Here is an 18,929-nt window from a genome sequence, read left to right as displayed (position 1 = left end):
TGTGGAACACAGAAGAAAACAACAAAACAATAAAATGTATGGTGCAATGTTGCTGTAGTTTGGAATGGTTAATGTTTTAGGCTTACCTTTTGGACAGTTCCTTAAAAATCTAAGGATGCCCACATATAATTTATATTGCACTAGAACATTTGTATTGGGCTGCTCTCTTCTGATTTATTACATTATTCAAACAAATACCCACTCAGAGCTCTTTGCTTCAAATGTGATTGCCCATCTTTGTCATATAAACTATATATATAGAAGTATATATACATGTGTGTCTATCCTTTTTTTACAGTTCCATGCAGATATGGTTTCTGCATACTTTGCATACTACATATTTCACAGGATCATGTTTGCCCCTTTCATTAGAGACATCATTTTGGCAATGGAGATGGTAATAGCCTCTCACTGATAACCTGCAATGTTTCATCCATGTGACAGTTCAGGAATTTAGACACTTTTTATGCAGGCTTGATGTAGGGGTTGATGTTTGGCTTCAGGCTATAGATTTAGGAGCCATGGGATGGATCCTGGATATTAAAGGAAGAAGCATGAATTCTTCACACAGTGATTTTGTTCTCCAGAGCGGTAAGCCTCTTGGATACAGCTTCAAGTGAGGTAGGAGTTAAAGAAAAAACTGTATGGTACAAAATAAAACATTATGAAGAACATCTAATGATATAATGTTATGTAGTACCTGTTCCACTGAAAAGAGAGATAAAGGGCACTGTTTAAGGAAACGATTTCCTGCAATTACGATGATGATTTTGCTAACCTAATAGTGATCCTGCTTTTATTTCCTGGTAGAGAACACATGAGATTATGAACTGGGATTCTCCCACCTCTGTGATATCATTGCTGATTGGCTTCCTGACACAAAACGCCCACATTCTAACTTCATCTATTTTTAAACTTTGTCAGGGTGTGACAAGGGGCATGAGGTGATGGGGAAACTACCCAATAACAAAGGTTCTAACCCTTTACTACTTCACATATCTGATTCAATGCAACAATTCCAGGAACTTAAGGATGATCTAATATACATAAAGCACAGACAGCAATTAATGGAACAGAAATTCCCTCCTGTCTCCACATTATCCAAAACTAAAAAGGCATATCTAAAGATGGGCTTGAGCTAGCAAGGAATGTAAATAACCCACTAATTAGTCTACACTGCATACCCGACAATGGGTATCAACCTGGTGAAGTGAATCACTCCTATCTTTTTTGTGGTGTGATTAACTAAACCCTTACTGCCAGCCCATCTACTCAGAAGACCCTTTTGGTTGTAATCTGAGCAAACTGGTTCCTGTTGTCAACAAAAGGGTGACGTGTTAAGAAATATTGATGTTTTTGAGGGTACCTTTATTATAAAATGACATTTGGTAAATAAACAGTATAGATCTGCTCTGTTATGTCATGCATCTCTTACATCAGTGTGATGGGCCCTTCAACTGCAATATAGCATTGTCTTTGGAGTTCCACTAGTACCACACATTCATGCTGCTGATGTAGTTTATTTGTTATTAAAGTGACACTAAACTCAGAAGTTAAACCTTGGTACTAATATCAAAAAGTATGAAAATAGTGTTTTTTTAAATTACTATAACTGACTGCCCACTGCCAGTGTGAAAAGAAGAGATCACTACATAATTTCCCTCAGCCCAGCACCTGGCAGCAGGGCAGTTAGAAGACCACAACAGAATATTACTTTTTTTTTTTTTAAAGATAGCTTTAGTGGTTTTAACCCCCACCTTTTTTAAATATGATACGAATCTCAGTATGACTACCTATGCTACATGATGCTGTAATCGTTTACTTGCTTGAGGTAGGCTCGATCTGCAATAGTAGATGTGACCAACATTAAAGATATTAAGGCGTAAATAATCCAAGTAATGTATACGCATATAATGCATTACGCATATATATACATTACTTGGATTATTTACGCCTTAATATCTTTAATGTTGGTCACATCTACTATTGCAGATCGAGCCTACCTCAAGCAAGTAAACGATTACAGCATCATGTAGCATAGGTAGTCATACTGAGATTCGTATCATATTTAAAAAAGGTGGGGGTTAAAACCACTAAAGCTATCTTTAAAAAAAAAAAAAGTAATATTCTGTTGTGGTCTTCTAACTGCCCTGCTGCCAGGTGCTGGGCTGAGGGAAATTATGTAGTGATCTCTTCTTTTCACACTGGCAGTGGGCAGTCAGTTATAGTAATTTAAAAAAACACTATTTTCATACTTTTTGATATTAGTACCAAGGTTTAACTTCTGAGTTTAGTGTCACTTTAATAACAAATAAACTACATCAGCAGCATGAATGTGTGGTACTAGTGGAACTCCAAAGACAATGCTATATTGCAGTTGAAGGGCCCATCACACTGATGTAAGAGATGCATGACATAACAGAGCAGATCTATACTGTTTATTTACCAAATGTCATTTTATAATAAAGGTACTTTTATATTAATTTATTTTGAAAACCATAGAAAATAATCTCTTCCTGTAACAGGAGAAAAAGGATATTTTTCCTTGTTAATGACTGGATGAGCTCTTCCACCTTGGTCTGGAACTTCACAATTGCCTCACATTCACAGGGGTTCTCTTCTGCTCAGAAGGGAAAGTGTGTGTTAACATCAATGCTACTCATATTATCTGAATCCAAATGAATTTTACAGTGCTGTTGCCAACCAGCATTTTTTCCTACTATATAGATACTTACCCACACAAATTTTCACCTGAAGTTTCTTGCCAATTTCTTTCATGGCCTTGAAATCAGCAGTGTAGAAGTAGTGTTCTGCTACAGGTTCTGAGGCAATCATTCTCAACTCATCCTCCACAGCATTGCCCACACCAACAGCATACATCTTGTAACCTGTGCGACATTCAGAGATACTTTTTAGTTCTGAATTGTTGTGGTTTTTATTGGATTGAATTCTATAACCTCAGAAACTTGTCAGTCTTGGGATAATCAATGTTGGCTGTGAGCAATTATTTAGAAAACTATCATGTTATGCAGTATTGCTTAATGGTAGCCATGAGCTTGTTCGTTCATAGTATGTATGTCAGAGCACCTAACTAGCCTCTTATGTGCCACCTGGATTTTTGGAAAAGGCCAGAGAGACTCAGACAGAGAGCAAAACAAAATCAGTTGACAGTGAAAGTCTAACTGGCAGGTTAGCTTTCGGTTTTTGGTGCCTATAGCTGTTAGTTAATACTGCCTTTTCCTGTACCCTTAAACCTTAAAGTTGAAATATAATAATTTAGTGTCAGTTGGTCTACTTTTTTTTTTAATTGTGTATGTTTTTAAAACACTATTAGCAATATTTCATAATTAAAATTCCCATTGAAAATTAGGTCAAACAATATTTTTTTTTTTCAAGAAAGTATGTACACAATCTCTGTAAATTACCCTTTAACTATCTCCTAAAATTACTCTTCCAACACTTAAAGCCCACCCCTGGGCAAATAAAAAACATACCCTTGTAGTGGGCTACTCCCACACTGCAAGCGTTAACTGCTTATTTTTTCTAGAAGATTTAAAGAAATCTGTTTTCCTTACTTGGTCCTAGCTCCGGCAGCAGTCAGCCCTCACTTCTCCCCCTCCACTATGGATGTTGAAATGTCATTGGGTGTCTTCACATCTAATGCAGGTCAAGGGACCTGCATAAGACGTGATGTCATCAACGGTCCATAGACTGCTGGAGCAAAGCGGGGAAGAGGCTGCTGAAACTGGTTTAGCAGCTTGGAGAATCAGGTAAGTAAAGCAGCCTTATTAGTATCCCCTAGACAAAAATAGCACTTATCCCTTGTAGTGAGGGGGTAGCCTTGCTGCAAGTGTAAGTTTAGTTTTTTTGCCCATAGATGGTCTTTAACACTTAACCTGACCCTAACAGGTAACTTAAAGCGGCACAGGCACAATTGCTTTGGTGTACTGTGATATGGGTAAAAACATACCTCTAATGCTGTTTATCCCACGTCTGGATCGCTGCTGGGTACAATAAAAATTGTACATTCATTTATGCTGGAAAGTACAGCTAGCTCCTTATTCCAGCTGTGGCTATGAAAACTGTGGCTCTCATAAAGAGAAGTGATTGTATCACTTATACATTCCTGCTCTCCCCTTGTTCATTCACAGAACACATTGTATCCTGTGAACCATTCACAGAATATAAGGTGTTCTGTGAATGGACAAGGGGTAAGGGGTAGTATAAACTACACATTTTGTCTCTGTATAAGAGCTGCAGTGACAGAAGTACTGCCCTGGTTATGCTTTCCAGGATGAATGAAAGTACAGGTATTACAGATACTGTATGTGCTCATACGAGGTATCTATACCATTCCTGACCTAGTTGGCTGTTTCTCTGATCTTGAACTGTATTATGTACGATAAATTATGGACGTTCTTTGACTATTCTTGCTATTCTCTGCTCAGTACTTGAAAGCTGTATTCTTGTTTCATTATTTCTAATTTTGGGCTGTTTCATTAAGCTCCTAGTTACCCTAGTTACTCTTGCCACTCAGCTATCTTGTAACTCTCCACATAGTCTACATGTTCATCTAAGGGCTCACTGGCAATCTGACGAAGAGTGGTCATATCAACACGTCCTACTCCAATGGCAAACAGCTCCAAACCACTCTCACGAGCCCTAACAGAGACATCTTTTATTCTTTTGCTGGCCTTAATTTGTGTATACATTTTTCTATTTTCTTCTTTACTTCATTCAACCAGCAGGTTGAATGAAGAAATACAACAGATTACTCTATTAATGAATATCGAATGTTAACTCTATTAACAAGTGTTGATTAAGGAATCTCCTGCTAATTACTTTGGGTATTCTGACAGCCAGCTACCCAAACAGGGCTGAAAGCTTATTGGCTCCTCGCTTGTTCAGTAGAGAATTTTCTGACTCTGCTCTTTCCAGCAGCTGATCGAGGGATGCCAGTTGGAAAAGTGTCGGTGCCCAAGATTCGATTCTCGGCCGGTTCATTAAGAACCAGGCGAAATTTGAAGCATTTATACCTGGCTTTAGTTCAAAGGTCATGCAGTGTGTTATGGATGAAGAATTCAGTCTGGTGAATTACGCAGGGTTCGCCTCAAATCCATGGTGGCAGTGAGTCCGAACCTCATCTCTAATCAGGTTCATGGCACTGTGCAATGCAGTTAAACCTAATTAATTAACTAACAGTTCTGACATTTCTTTTCCCTGTGTGAATGCTGATATGCAATGGCAATGGCAAATGGCTGTGGCAAAGACAGACTGAGATGAATGTAAAAATACATTTAAGTACTTCAATGGATACATAACTGAATTTAATAAGGGGTATTTTCTATCTCTCTAAACTTAACACTTTAACAAACAGGTCTGTTCAAATGCATTTCCAGAGCAGCTCCGGTGTTCCAAGTATTTGGAAGAAAATGCAAACAAAACCCGCTTATTACTAGCTTGCCAGTTATATTTTTTTTTCAAATTTCTTCCTGACTCTTGTTTCTGGGATAGATTTTGTCATTTCTTACAGCTATGTGTAACCATTGACAAGAGTTTATGCATTTCTTTTTTATGTAATGTAAACTTTTTACAACTGTTTTCTTTTTTTCTACCATAACCCCACAGAGACATATCCATTGCTATGACAAATTGTGAATTTCTGATTCTCAAAGAAAAGTAAGGTATGTCATTTATTTTACCCATTGTGTATAATTCACAGCTATTTTTGACAAAGGTTTGTGTGTTTCTAAACCTAGTTATACTATACCTGAAAAGGGGCCCGCTCTCATCCCATTGCACGTCCAACTGATAACACCTGTCACAGCTTTCTGTGCTAGCGTTATCTAAGCTACATTCCTTAAACTGAATGCTTTAGAGCTTGGGAAATATCAAACAAAGAAGCATACAGGACATAACGCTACTTGGTCCTGATCTGTGCAAATGGCATCTTGATACACGGGAATGGTTTCATTTTTAGATATCACAATTATGTAGCTTACTGAAAGACATCTGTAATATTCAAATCATAAGTGTTAGCTTGCTAACATTCTTATCAGTGAATCATCACTTTTGCAGAGTCATAGCTATTATAACAATTTAGGAGCCCTTTACCGAGAAAAAAGAGAAGGATGTCATTGCTGATCTCTCCTTCTAAAAAAGCTATTTGTCTGGTTATCAAGCCAATGCAATGGCATTTCTACTTTCTGGGTCACTGGAGTTGATTTACTAAAGGCAAATAGGCTGTACACTTTGAAGGGGAATTTGCTCTTTGCACGATAATTTTCTCTTAGCTTAGTGAACCTGGTAAAAAATTCACTTTGCAAAAAAGTAAAAATAAAATTGTATGGATTAGCCTACTTGCCTTTAGTAAATTGACTCCAAAGACTTATAATAGGTAAGCAGATGAGAAGACCTGACTCCACTTGCTCTGGGACAGTGACCAAGAGACAACTAAACCCATTGACTCACCAAGATAGGCAGGTAGTTGGAACTTTTTTTTTTTTTCGCTTTATACAAGTTTCAGCTGGTCATACAAAGAGGCTGTTGCACAGTACAAACAATATCAACACAGTTGTTTAACAATGTCACTGTAGGGAAGAAAATATTGTAAGGACTCTCTGTAAAAAAAAATGATTCCATCCATCCATGTGTTTTTCTGAATAGTCAACGAAGGATTCGTGCGATGGGGGATTGGTCTATGTATGGGGGTGATCCAAAAAGATTAGGATGTCATATTAAGCAGTTTGGATCCTGGTTTTATTGGTACCTCCAATTTTTCAGATATAGTTGTCAGTGAGCTTCACTTCCTCTTTGAGCTTTATTGCTTTAAGAAGAGATTGTTTTTGGAAATTTTCTGTTCTCCTCAGCTCAATTAGAAAATATGTGCTACTGCTAACGCATTCTTTTTTTAGAAGCTTAGTAGCTCATACCAGGATAGAAAGACAATCTTTCAAAGTTTTGCTCATATGGAAATGAACAATTAGATTGCCATTCATGCAAGACAAATTGAATCAATTCATAAAAAAATGTATGAGGAAACTCCTTACATTTATTTTGCAGTGATATTTCAGATCTTCAATATACCTTTTAAAGTTTATTGACATAGAAATGTGTGTACTCCATGACACATCATACAATCAAGGTGAACCTTATTGTATGGAAACACGTCATCTTGTATCAGTCATGTTGTACTGGACACTGTAGGAACAATTAATATTGCAAATGTGATTTATTATTACCAAATCTGAGAATAAGATTTATGTTTATAGTTAATAAATAGTTCTTCTGATATAGTGGTTTATGGATTATTGTGGTAGATTAATATATGTACTGCTCACCTTCTTGATACCTGGTGACCTGAGACGTGCCCCTTCGCCCTCAGTGAAAGCCTGGTTGATGGCATATTGAATAGCAAGGCCTGTCATTGTACCGGTGGACAGAGGCTGGATTTTTTTGACTGCCTGAAGTAATGCAGCTTTTGTCTTGTGAGTTTTGAGAGAGAACTCATTTTTGACAGAGCTGGCATAATTGAGGACTCCAACTCTTGTAGAATTTACACCGACATCCAGAGATTCGATGACCTGAGACAAGAAGTCCTTCACTCGTTCGAATTCAGAAGGTTGTACACTACGTGAGCTGTCTATGATGAATACCAGGTCAGTTGGATGAGTCCTGCAGTTTGGGCCTTTGTTGGATGAGAGGCAAAAATAAACAAGTAATTATCTATGTGTCTCAGTTATCTGGTAAATTCAATAACATAAACTCTTTTATAGTTCTCAGCTGTCTACAGTCAGCAAGACACATCATTAAATCATAAATGACTACAACTGAAAGAAGATCTTTGTGGGGTACACACAGCAACAGAGCCACTTTCCATAAAACTACTGGTAAAACATTCAGTCATTTTCAAAATGGGGTTTGCGGGATACAAGACTGATGATTGTGATCTGCCCACTAACTGTGACAATATCTCATTAAAGAAAACTAATTTCTAAAGCCTAATGCACAGAAGTATCAGCTTGAGATAAACAGTGATAATATTTTAAAAATAAAGGTCAAAATCAATATGTTTGTACCGTGAAGAGATTTAATCAGTATGATGCTTCATTTGTTATTCCACTGTGTATGTATGGCTGTGATCATTAGTAAATGACAGCATATTCCAGTGCAGGCTGAATTCATTTTAAAACCTGATCTCCATATTGGGTTCCAAAAAGCTGGCAAACACCTTACACCTTGCAATGCCTTAACTTGTTTCTTGACTAAATAGAAGTGACAAAAACCTGGAACATTCTTTCAGTTGTGGGATTTATCCACTTGATAATATTTATCTGTTTTGTTCACTATAGACCATCTTTATACTTAGTAATTGAAAAATAGCATGCAAATGATAATATACCTTTATGAACCTAAAATTAGTATTAACATGATTGTTTCACATAATAAAGTATTTCTATGCCACAAATTGCTGTCAATACACTACACAAATCTTTAAATAAAAGCACTTGTTGTATTATTTGTTATGAGAAGAAAGATATCAGCAACAACTGAGGTGAACAATTAAAATCAATATTTTTTTTATCTATTATACCCACTTACCAGAGGGCAGGATCAATGTAAATTATAACTACACTAAATCTATGGAATGTTCATACAAGCAGTGTATTTCACAGAAGCCACTGAGGATTTGAATTCTGACCTAACTATACACCACACCAAGCTCTGTGTAGTCATTAAGATGCAGCCTTCAAACTGTTAGCACATTCTTGGTGGTTTGAATCATCATTATTAAAAATCTGAAAACATAATCTTAGAAACCATCTATAATCATAAAGAAATCATAACAATAAACAACAATAACAATAATGGTTGCAATAAAAATAATAGTAATGCACAAGATAATTATGCAAATGTATATACATAAATAATCTATACATATTGCATAATTAGAATAAGTATTACTCTAATTAATGCAGATCTCCAGATTTTCCTGAATCATATGAGCAAATGTGACATTTTCACAATAAATTTCCCTACTTGGAAATGTCAACAGCGTCATTTGATAGAGACTAACCTAGGTTAAGCTTCTAATAATAACAGGCCAAAAACAAGCTAATGTAAGAAAACGTTCCAACTCTTCTAAAATGATAGAACTTTTTTCTTCAATTTCAGGTATTTCAAATAATAGGGACAATTTAATAACACCGTTTGAAGAGCAATGGTGTACAGTAATTGTTGCTGAAATAATTTGACAGTATAAAATATATTATTTTGTACATTTACAGTTTATTGAGGTACACTTAGGATACATAGATGTAGAAAGGGGATTCATATGTGTATTTTACAATTATTTATCTTTTTGTAATGTGACAATATCACCTTTAATGTAAACCTGTACTGTAGTCATATACAATAAACTAAGTATGCAGATAGCTAGTAGGCACTAGAATTTGCTACAACATACCTATACTGTCACAGTACAACTTCCCATATTGCCATTTGAGCTTCCTGGAAACCCAAACTTTGGATATGGGGAATATTATTATACTTTCTGCTCACACAAGGCAATGGTTTTACCTGGGCACCAGGCATGAGCATTGTCAACGTGGATTTGCATAAAGCTATCAAAATAGTGACTTTCCGAAAGTAAATGCAAAAGGAGCTGTGCTGTTATAGTACAGGTGTGTTGCGGCACATTAGGGTGTCTGCTAGGTAATTTTGTTCATTTTGATTGGACGTGCAGAAGATTTTAAAAAATATACAGTCTTAATAATATCTGCATGGTTTGTAATAGAAGAGCTGTTTAGATGTCAAAGTATATCTTTGTAAAAGGTCTGCCATTGCCTCTTAAACTGTAGGAGACATGTTATGACATGGATGTCCGGATCGCTTACGTTTATAACATGTTAAAGAGATGTGGTCAGATGTACAGGAGATGATTTATTTTTTGATTTAAGAATGACTGTTGGAGGACCACATAAACAATGTATGTTTTCCTGAAATTACATAGTGTGGTATGATGTGAATCATATATTTGCAAATTTGGAGCAACAAGTAAACTTGAGTATCAGGTACACTTAAAGTATGTACCCATATACATGTAGATTACAAGTACTTTAAGGTGTTCCATTATTAACCCAGAGAAACCAATTAGAACACATTTACTGATCTGATTTAAGAAAACTGTAAATTGATTGGTTACTATGTCTTATTGTACTTTTCACATTTTTATCGCAGTTTGCACTGCCTTACTGTACATGGCTGCTAATTTATTTTTATTCTCCAAAACATAGCTTGTTGCAGTTTACTATGAGTAATAATTTTTGCTTAACTAAAATATTTATCCAGCTACAATTGTATAAATGAACTCAAATATAAACTAACTAATTTGTTTGAATTTTAACTAAATTGTTAGAAGTACCCCTTCTACCGCTTAAAAGTGCCTAATAGGAGTTCTTGTAACACTTTAAGTTACAGTGCTGAGGTTTAAAAAATAGTATTCTGGATAAATGTTTTACCGATGCATTGTCTACACGTTTGTGCTGAGGCCATTAAAAATTAAATAAGGCACTTACCCCTTTGCTGCTGTGGAGGTGCTCCCACTGCAACATAGGCATAGCAGCTGAAGAGCAGAAGAGCCGAGAGTAGACAGGTCTTCATGATGTCCAGAGGGAAGTCAGAAAGCAAAGTGAAGATGATGGAATGGGTAATTTGTGTTCAAGGTATCTTACTTACGTCCCTCCAGGTGTGCCTCCCAGTTCAGTGACATAGAGGGATGGAATGGGTGGGGACTGGCTTGAGGGAGGTGAATTAGGAGGAGGAAGATTAAGGAAAGTATATTTAAGGTTTTGTAATATTGGTTTTCAACACATTAAAGTTAACTCTTTCATTTACTTGACTTCACTTTACTATAGCAAAGTAGTGGGTACAAGAGAAACTCTTGAAGCATGTTTAAAACAGCTGTGTTAGAGATCGCCTAGACATAACATAACGATAGGGAATTTAATAGCGGTGGCTGTTCACCTATCCAGTGCTGAATCTTAGTTTAGATAGCTGAGCTGGTGAGGGCACCCAGAGGACCAGCTGTGGGCTCTGTTTTCCACCAGTCTAAGAAAAGTGAATGAAGGCACGGAATGCTTGTCGACTGCAGCTGGTAGTTTTACTACTAATGGTAATCAGGTGAAAGCACCTAAATGAGAGCCTTTCAGTGTAACTTATAAATGGAGTCCTGTATCTGCAGGGAAGACATAAAGATCTCTGTTCAGGATCACGGCTAATTCCAGCTTTAGCACACAAAGTATCTGCGTAGCCCTCTGCGCCACTATTCAAAACTACGGGGCAGCATTGCAATAGAGCTCTATAAGCAACTGAAATAGACTATAGCAACCATTTGTAGCACATTTGCTCTGTGGTGACACATAACAAGTTAAAGAAAAGTTTGACCTCAGAAACCTTATTTTATTGAAAGTCTGTGATGTTGCACTATGCTTTTATTTAACAACTAAAACAAAACAGCAACTGTTCCCGTTTATACACAGTACTTACAAGTTCTCCTTTCTACACAGCCAGTAGCTTTAATCACTTTGTATACTTTACTTTTCCTCTTTTCCCTCCATATGACTACTCCCTATATTTAACTCCTGCCATCTGCAGTGAAGCAGATTTTTTTAAAATGTGATCCTTGATTGAAAACCATGTTGCGATAATAAGGAGCTTAGTCAGTACAGCAGAAAAGAAAACAGCATACATACAGTCATGCATGTACACTAGTACACAAATACACCACCCTACATACACTACACGTACACTAGTTGAAGGCTGAAATATTAACACAAAATATTAATAAAGAATATTTTTACTGAGAGAACTATGAAGGTTGCCATTGTAGTCCTTTCCATTTGAAAATGTCAGTTGTTTGGCTGCCATGACGTTTCAGTGGCTATAACACTTTCTGTGTTGCTGACCTGTAACAAGTAGGGATGAAATTCAGGTTCAACCCAAACCCAGCTTGTTCACAGTTCAGTGAACAAACTGACCGTGCTGTTTCTTTTTTCTGAAAAAGCATGTACCATTTAAAAAACAATGAAACAAAAAAAAAACACAAGAGTGTGGGGTACCCATAAAGTTTAATAGACCCTTATCCAAGCATGCAGCCTAGATTTGTGCATTTTCATTGTTGTCCTTTAAGCTGCAATAAACCAGCCTCTCCTTGCTAAATGGTATAAAGAAAAAAGAAAATTGCAATGGAACATGTCCCCAATGGCCTTTTTTTAACAATAGCTTGTGCATTGGCTTTAGAAAATGGTGTTTGGCGCTAAGTACGTGGTTAACTGACTTTTTGCTAGGTATGCGGAAACTCCTGTGAATCGAACTTTGCCCGATTTGCTCATCCCCAGTGACAAGTATGCAGATTCGGTTTCACTGCACTGTAATTTTGCTTACTCTTGTTCCAGATCACAAAGTACAGTACTAGCACTAGGGATGGTCTGCCGGTTCGATTTGAACACGAGTTCGAATCGAACATTGGCTGCCGAACACCATGATTGGGCAAATCATGTGGGCATCCACTTTATGGGATGTTTGCGGTCTGTTTGACCGCACAATGTCCCATACTGCAAAGAGCCCTCCGAAGCTCTAATTGGCTAAATACTTGCACCTGACCTCAGGTCAGGTGCAAGAGTTTGCCCAATCAGGGCTCAGTACTCATTTGGAGCCATGATTGGGCAAAGTCATGATGACTCTGCCCAATCATGTCTCGCCCATCAGATTAGGGCAAACTACCCAATTGGGGCGAGCTAGCTGTCACCGCTAGCTCCACCCAATTGTTTATGTTTTACCGGCATCTGTCAACATGCCATTATGCGGCGGGAGTCGTGGGGTGCGGCTGGGATGGCGGCCGGCGTTTTTTAATTTTTTAAAAATTATTTCTATTTATTTTTTATTGTTTTATTTTTTATTTGGTCGTCGTCGTGAACAACGCTGGACGTCGTGATTGACCATGGATTAAGTGAGTGGATCAATTTTTGTATTTTACTTTATAAAAGACTTGTCAAAAACCTGTTTTTTTTTTTTTTTTTTCAATTAAAGGGTTTTATCAAAAGTCTGGACTTTTTAATAACTATTTGATTTAACCCTTTAGTGAATGGGTAGGGGTACGAGTACCCCTTACTCATTCACAAGGAAGGGGGGTGGCATCTGGGTGCCCCCTTAATTACAGGGGTACCCCAATGCAAAAATGGGGACCCCGCGGTTCCCCCCCCCCATTTTTGGGGGTGGTGTTCCTCCTTAAAATTCCCGCCAGACCTTAAGGGTCTGTCCTACCAGATCTAAATGGTCTGGTATTGTTTGGGAGGGGGAACTGCACACTTTAAGAGTTAAAAAAAATTACATTTTTTTTTTTTTAGAAATGTCAGTTTTGCAGCAGCAGGTTCTATACATCCCACAGATCCGCCACTTCACAGGCAGGATATTTGAAGGAATTTTTCATTTTATTCTTACCCGTTAAGTCATGTAAAAAATAACTGTTCCTTTAAAAACATATTTTTATTTGTTTGTTTTTTCATTGATTCCTGTCCCCCAGGGCAGTACCCTGACCCCCCATACATCTTTTATGGACAATAACTTGCATATAAGCACTCTTAAAGGGGACAATCATTTTCTAAAGTTTGACCCCATTGACTTGCATTAGGTTCGAGTTCCTATTCCAACTTTTCGGCCGTTCGGGTGTTCGAATACGAACCGAAACACGGGGGTGTTCGGCCCATTACTAACTGGCACCAGAATCAGTCAGTTGACTAACTTGTGCTGCAAAAATAGTACCTGGAATATGGTTGGTTGCTGTAGACTAAGTTAGACTTAGTTTTATAAAACATCCCTAGTATATTTTCATACTAATTCACTTTCTGCTATTATCCCAAGACTGGCTGCTAGACAGGTCCCAGACTCCGGAGTGGAGGAGGAGAGAGGCTGCTGGGACCGATCTAACAGCCAGGTGGGACCGAGGTTCAGGTGAGTATATCTTTTTTATTTTACACGCTAGACCCAAATGAGCAGTTAACCCTTGAAGTGCGGGGGTAGCCCCACTGCAAGGGTTAGTTTTCTTTATGTTTCTGCTAAAATAAATAAGTAAATAAATAAAAAGAAAGGTGTTTGGGTTATAGTGTTTAATGGTTGGTGTTTGGGGTTTAGTGTTTTAGTTTTCTTTTTGGAGGTAGGTATATTTTATTTCTATATAATTTACATTTTTGTTTGTTTCCGGAAACTTCCGGAAACTTGTTGGTGACACAGAAAAAGCTGTCCTTTGTTAACAGCACATTAGTGCATACTATTGCGATCCAGTTTACTGCACCAAATCGCCAAGTTGTGCTGCGCACCAAAGCACCACATCCTCCACCCCCCTATTGCCGTAGCTGCTAATAAAATTAGCCAATCCCCTGTTGTCATCATGCCTGGGATGCCTAAAGGGAAAGGCAAAGGTTCTTTACACACAGCTAGTAGGGGGCAAGCAGATCCCACAACTGTAAGCCAGGGCACGTTTTCTGGCAGTGGGCATGCTGTGCAATCAGAGCATCCAAAGAATGTGGTGGAGTGGATAACCAAGCCTTCATCGTCACCCCCTTCCTTATCCCAGGTGCAGAGTAGTGTCATCAGCAGGTGCAAATGCACTCTCTTCTTCCTCCTCTTGCACAGCTAATCCCACTGTCGCCCTGCAAACTGGCATTAGGACATTGGCTGAATAGTCTGAGCACAGCATCAGCAACCTTAATTTACCATATGTTGAGAAAGAGAGTGCCAGTAGCATAGAGGTCCAAACAATTGCCAGTGATGTTCCTGCACTTTCAGCTTACTGCCAAGTGGGCTCCACCTTTGGGGAAGGTGGGGATGATGAGGTGGCAGACCATACCTGGGTGCCCGAGATTGTCGAGGAGGAAAGTGAAGGAGAGGCACAACATCAGTGAGGCTGGATGTCATCCAGGGGCAGCTTGCAGAAGAGTGGAATGGAGCAGCTGCCCTATAATACTGGATGGGACTGCTCCACGGGTCAGGCACTGGAATCCCTTGTTGTATGCTGCAGAAATCCCTATATGTGCTGCAGAAAGCACCAAAGTAATTTGCAGCGTATGCTGCATTGTATCAAGACTGGTTAATCTGCCAGTCAATTTGGTACCACATGCAGTATGAGACACATGATTGATCACCACAAAACTCAGTGGAAGCAGCACATGAATGATACTGGTTAGCAGCAAAATCCACCTTCTCGCTGATCCCTTTCCACCTCTTCCACTACACATGATTCTCTACCTGCATCTAATGCAACATCTCAAGTGGTACAGATGGAAGTGTGATGAGGGGTTTGAGAGGCTTAGCTTATGGCACATCAAGCAGGGATGAAGGTCAGCTTGGGCCATGCTTAACTTTCAACCGCACTCTAAGTATCCTAGCCCCACCACGCTGTCTCCAGCTACATCCCAGAACAGGCAGGTATCTCTTCCCCAGCTGCGGGAGTGTAAAAAATATTCAGCCAGCCACCTCCATGTCCAGCATCTCAATGTCAGCTTGGCAAAATTGCTAGCATTACAGCTGCTCTAGTTTTAGCTAGTTGAGTCTGCACTCTTCTGTGAATTTGCTGCTTGTGCTGAACCACAGATACATGGCGGCAAATTTTTTATGCAGGAGGCCATTCCTGCCTTCCACTAGCATGTGAAAGAATGAAGAGATTAAACTAAATTTGTTTTACTGGACCACATGGTTAGAGGAAGGGTCCACAACCAAAGTATTACAGTACTTGGCGCGGCAGTGCGGCTTACACATCTTCGGCTGAAGACGTGTATCCAAACCTCTGTCATTATCCTTAGTGGTGAGACATGTTGTTTTACATGCTGGTTTTGTGAGTGTGCCATGATGCCTTTCGGCTGTTTTACTGTTCAAAGCCCATTTTGTGTGCACCTTACTGTATAACTGGTAACAAATTGTTGAGTGCGTTTGTCGTTTTGTTTTGCTTGACTGATTTGGTGCAGCGACGCATGGGGTTTCTCAGCTGCCAATAGGATGTGCGGGATCCCTTGTGTGTTTCTGTACCTTTAAGGAGGTTGGGCGTCCTCCTGACAAACCTGCACCCAATTTGATATCTTCTGCCCCCATGTGCTCCAAGATGGAGACTCTCATAGTTTAGAGTTAGGACCGCACTATAAGAGGTGCCTTGGCGCGGCAGTGCGGCTTACACATCCTCGACTGAAGACGTGTATCCAAACCTCTGTCATTATCCTTAGTGGTGAGACATGTTGTTTTACATGCTGGTTTGTGAGTGTGCCATGATGCCTTTCTGCTGTTTTACTGTTCAAAGCCCATTTCGTGTGCACCTTACTGTATAACTGGTAACAAATTGTTGAGTGCGTTTGTCGTTTGTTTTGCTTCACAACCAAAGTACTGTCTCAAATGCTTTTGCAAAATCCAGGTAAACAACATCCACTTGCTTTCCTCTATTCAGATCTCTACTCACCTCTTCATAGACTATAAGTAGGTTGGTCTGACAAGAATGGTCCTTCATAGATCCGTGCTGATTATTACTTATTATACCATTGTCACAAACAAAATCCAGTAAATAGTCCTTTATCATACCCTCAGTTTGCATGCTATTGATGTTAGACTGACTGGTCTGTAGTTCCCAGGTTGTCATCTCGAACCTTTTTTGAATATTGGTACTACCATAGCTTTACACCAGTCACTTGGTACCCTTCCAGTCACTAATGAGTCCAGGTAAAATTAATCAGACATCATATCAGTGAGGGTACACAGTTTCAGAAATGTTAGTTGTAAGGAGTGCTGCATTGTCCTCCAGATCATCAATCCTCTGTTCCGCAGCCAAAAGCAGGTGAGTCTGGGTCTCTAGAGTTGTGGTTAGTTGCCCAATTAGTGTTTAATAATATCGGCAAGGATGTTGTAAATGTCTGCTCTCAGGTGTGAAGCCACCTCGGAGGTGAGTTTCTGGTAGTTTTTGGGTAGAGTGAGAAGTGTGCAACTCACCGTCCAATTCTTTCACTGTGCTGTGTATAATCTTTTCAGTGGCCGACATCTTGTGAGAGCTCTTATCCCCCTCTTGATAGCTGGGCAAGGAGAGATTTGCAGACTGCTGTTGAGACATACACTATATTGCCAAAAGTATTAGGACGCCGGCCTTTACACGCACATGAACTTTAATGGCATCCCAGTCTTAGTCCGTAGGGTTCAATATTGAGTTGGCTCACCCTTTGCCGCTATAACAGCTTCAACTCTTCTGGGAAGGCTGTCCACAAGGTTTAGGAGTGTGTCTATGGGAATGTTTGACCATTCTTCCAGAAGCGCATTTGTGAGGTCAGGTACTGATGTTGGACGAGAAGGCCTAGCTTGCAGCCTGCGCTCTAATTCATCCCAAAGGTGTTCTATCGGGTTGAGGTCAGGATTCTGTGCAGACCAGTCAAGTTCCTCCACCCCAAACTCACTCATCCACGTCTTTATGGACCTTGCTGCGTCTTTATGGACTGGTGCGTGGTCATATTGGAACAGGCCATCCCCAAACTGTTCCCACAAAGTTGGGACCATGAAATTGTCCAAAATGTCTTGGTAAGCTGATGCCTTAAAGGAGAATTATGAGGTGAGTGATTTTCACTCAGCCTCATAATCTGAGTCAGGAAGTGAGCGAACACATACTGACGCTCGCTCACTTCTCGATCTGTCCATGCAGAGAGCCGTGACAGGGGAGGGACAGGGTTACCCCCTCCACTGTCCGATCCCCCAGCGCTGACTGGCGGAACGGACGGGGGAGGGGGCGGGTACAGCTGGCTCTTCCTCTAGATAGGCAGAGCCAGCTGTCACTCACACAGCTGGATGGATTCAGACAGAATTGTCGGCAGCCGTTCTGGCGTCTCAGTATACCACGAGCTGTAGCTCGCGGTATACTGAGCTTTGGGTGATGGGAGGACGCTAGTTTGTGTCCTCCCGTTACCCTTAGGAGAACTATGGGGAAAACCCCTAACCCCATATTTCTTCTTTAAGAGTTCCCTTCACTGGAACTATGGGGCCAAGCCCAACCCCTGAAAAACAACCCCACACCATAATGCCCCCTCCACCAAATGTTACACTTGGTGCAATGCAGTCAGGCAAGTACCATTCTCCTGGCAACTGCCAAACCCAGACACGTCCATCGAATTGCCAGAGAGAGAAGCGTAATTCGTCACTCCAGAGAACACGTCTCCACTTCTCTAGAATCCAGTGGCGGCGCGCTTTACACCACTGCATCCGTGGCTTTGCATTGCACTTGGTGCTGTAAGGCATGGATACATTTTACGTGGCCTACCACTTCGTGGCTGAGTTGCTGTTGTTCCCAGTTGCTTCCATTTTGTTATAATACTACTAACAGTTGACTGTGGAATATTTAGTAGCAAGGAAATATCACGGAACACCTGAATCCAATGATTTGGAGGGGTGTCCCAATACCTTTGGCAATACAGTATAGTGTATATTTGTCCATGGCCATCTTAGATTTGCCGTGAGGCATTCGGAAGTGTTACCCATTTGTCAGACAGAGAGTCAGATGGTGATCTGTGCTGCAGTGGGACAGAGAGCAGGATCAGCACGCCTATCCCATCAGGCTTCAAAACCCCAAGTCTTGAAGCTAAGAATTTTAAATAGGGTTCTCTGAACCCTTGGCAAATCGAATCCAGGCAGATTCACTTATCCTCAATGGTGAATGTGTACGTCTGCTTTAAGATATTAAATGTGTGTGAAATTCTTGTTTTATATTTTGCTTATTATGTTTGTTGTTATGATCAGGTCCCAATGGACTGTATTCTACAAGATTTTATAGGCTGGATAAATCTGCTTACAGTGCTTTGAAAATTATATTTATGTTGCAATTATAAATACTTTTACTCAATTTACCAATACAGATG

At 39.6% G+C, this 18,929-nt stretch overlaps 1 protein-coding gene across 1 annotated transcript; it reads right to left on the bottom strand.

The window, feature by feature from the left end:
• Positions 1–563: 563 nt before the first annotated feature.
• On the bottom strand, positions 564–10,662 carry LOC108792952 (cartilage matrix protein-like). The gene is made up of 6 exons (XM_018563839.1): positions 10,578–10,662; positions 7,334–7,687; positions 4,550–4,723; positions 2,736–2,888; positions 2,540–2,620; positions 564–616 (listed from the first exon to the last, which is right to left on the bottom strand). Exons 1-6 carry the CDS (start codon positions 10,660–10,662, stop codon positions 564–566), a joined length of 900 nt encoding a protein of 299 aa, XP_018419341.1.
• Positions 10,663–18,929: the final 8,267 nt, after the last annotated feature.

Source organism: Nanorana parkeri, unplaced genomic scaffold, assembly GCF_000935625.1.
Source record: "Nanorana parkeri isolate BGI_ZX_2015 unplaced genomic scaffold, ASM93562v1 scaffold705, whole genome shotgun sequence".
Taxonomy (NCBI): Eukaryota; Metazoa; Chordata; class Amphibia; order Anura; family Dicroglossidae; genus Nanorana; species Nanorana parkeri.
This window is presented reverse-complemented; position numbering and strand designations above follow the sequence as displayed.

What these genes read in the sequence shown, in the direction of transcription:
- LOC108792952 (XM_018563839.1), bottom strand. Translation starts at nt 10,662, where the DNA reads ATGAAGACCTGTCTACTCTCGGCTCTTCTGCTCTTCAGCTGCTATGCC. An exon ending in ACCTCCACAGCAGCAAAGGG is followed by an intron (nt 7,688 to 10,577) that starts GTAAGTGCCTTA and finishes CATCCAACAAAG; the next exon opens with GCCCAAACTGCAGGACTCAT. An exon ending in CCAGTCATTAACAAGGAAAA is followed by an intron (nt 617 to 2,539) that starts ATATCCTTTTTC and finishes CTCCTACCTCAC; the next exon opens with TTGAAGCTGTATCCAAGAGG.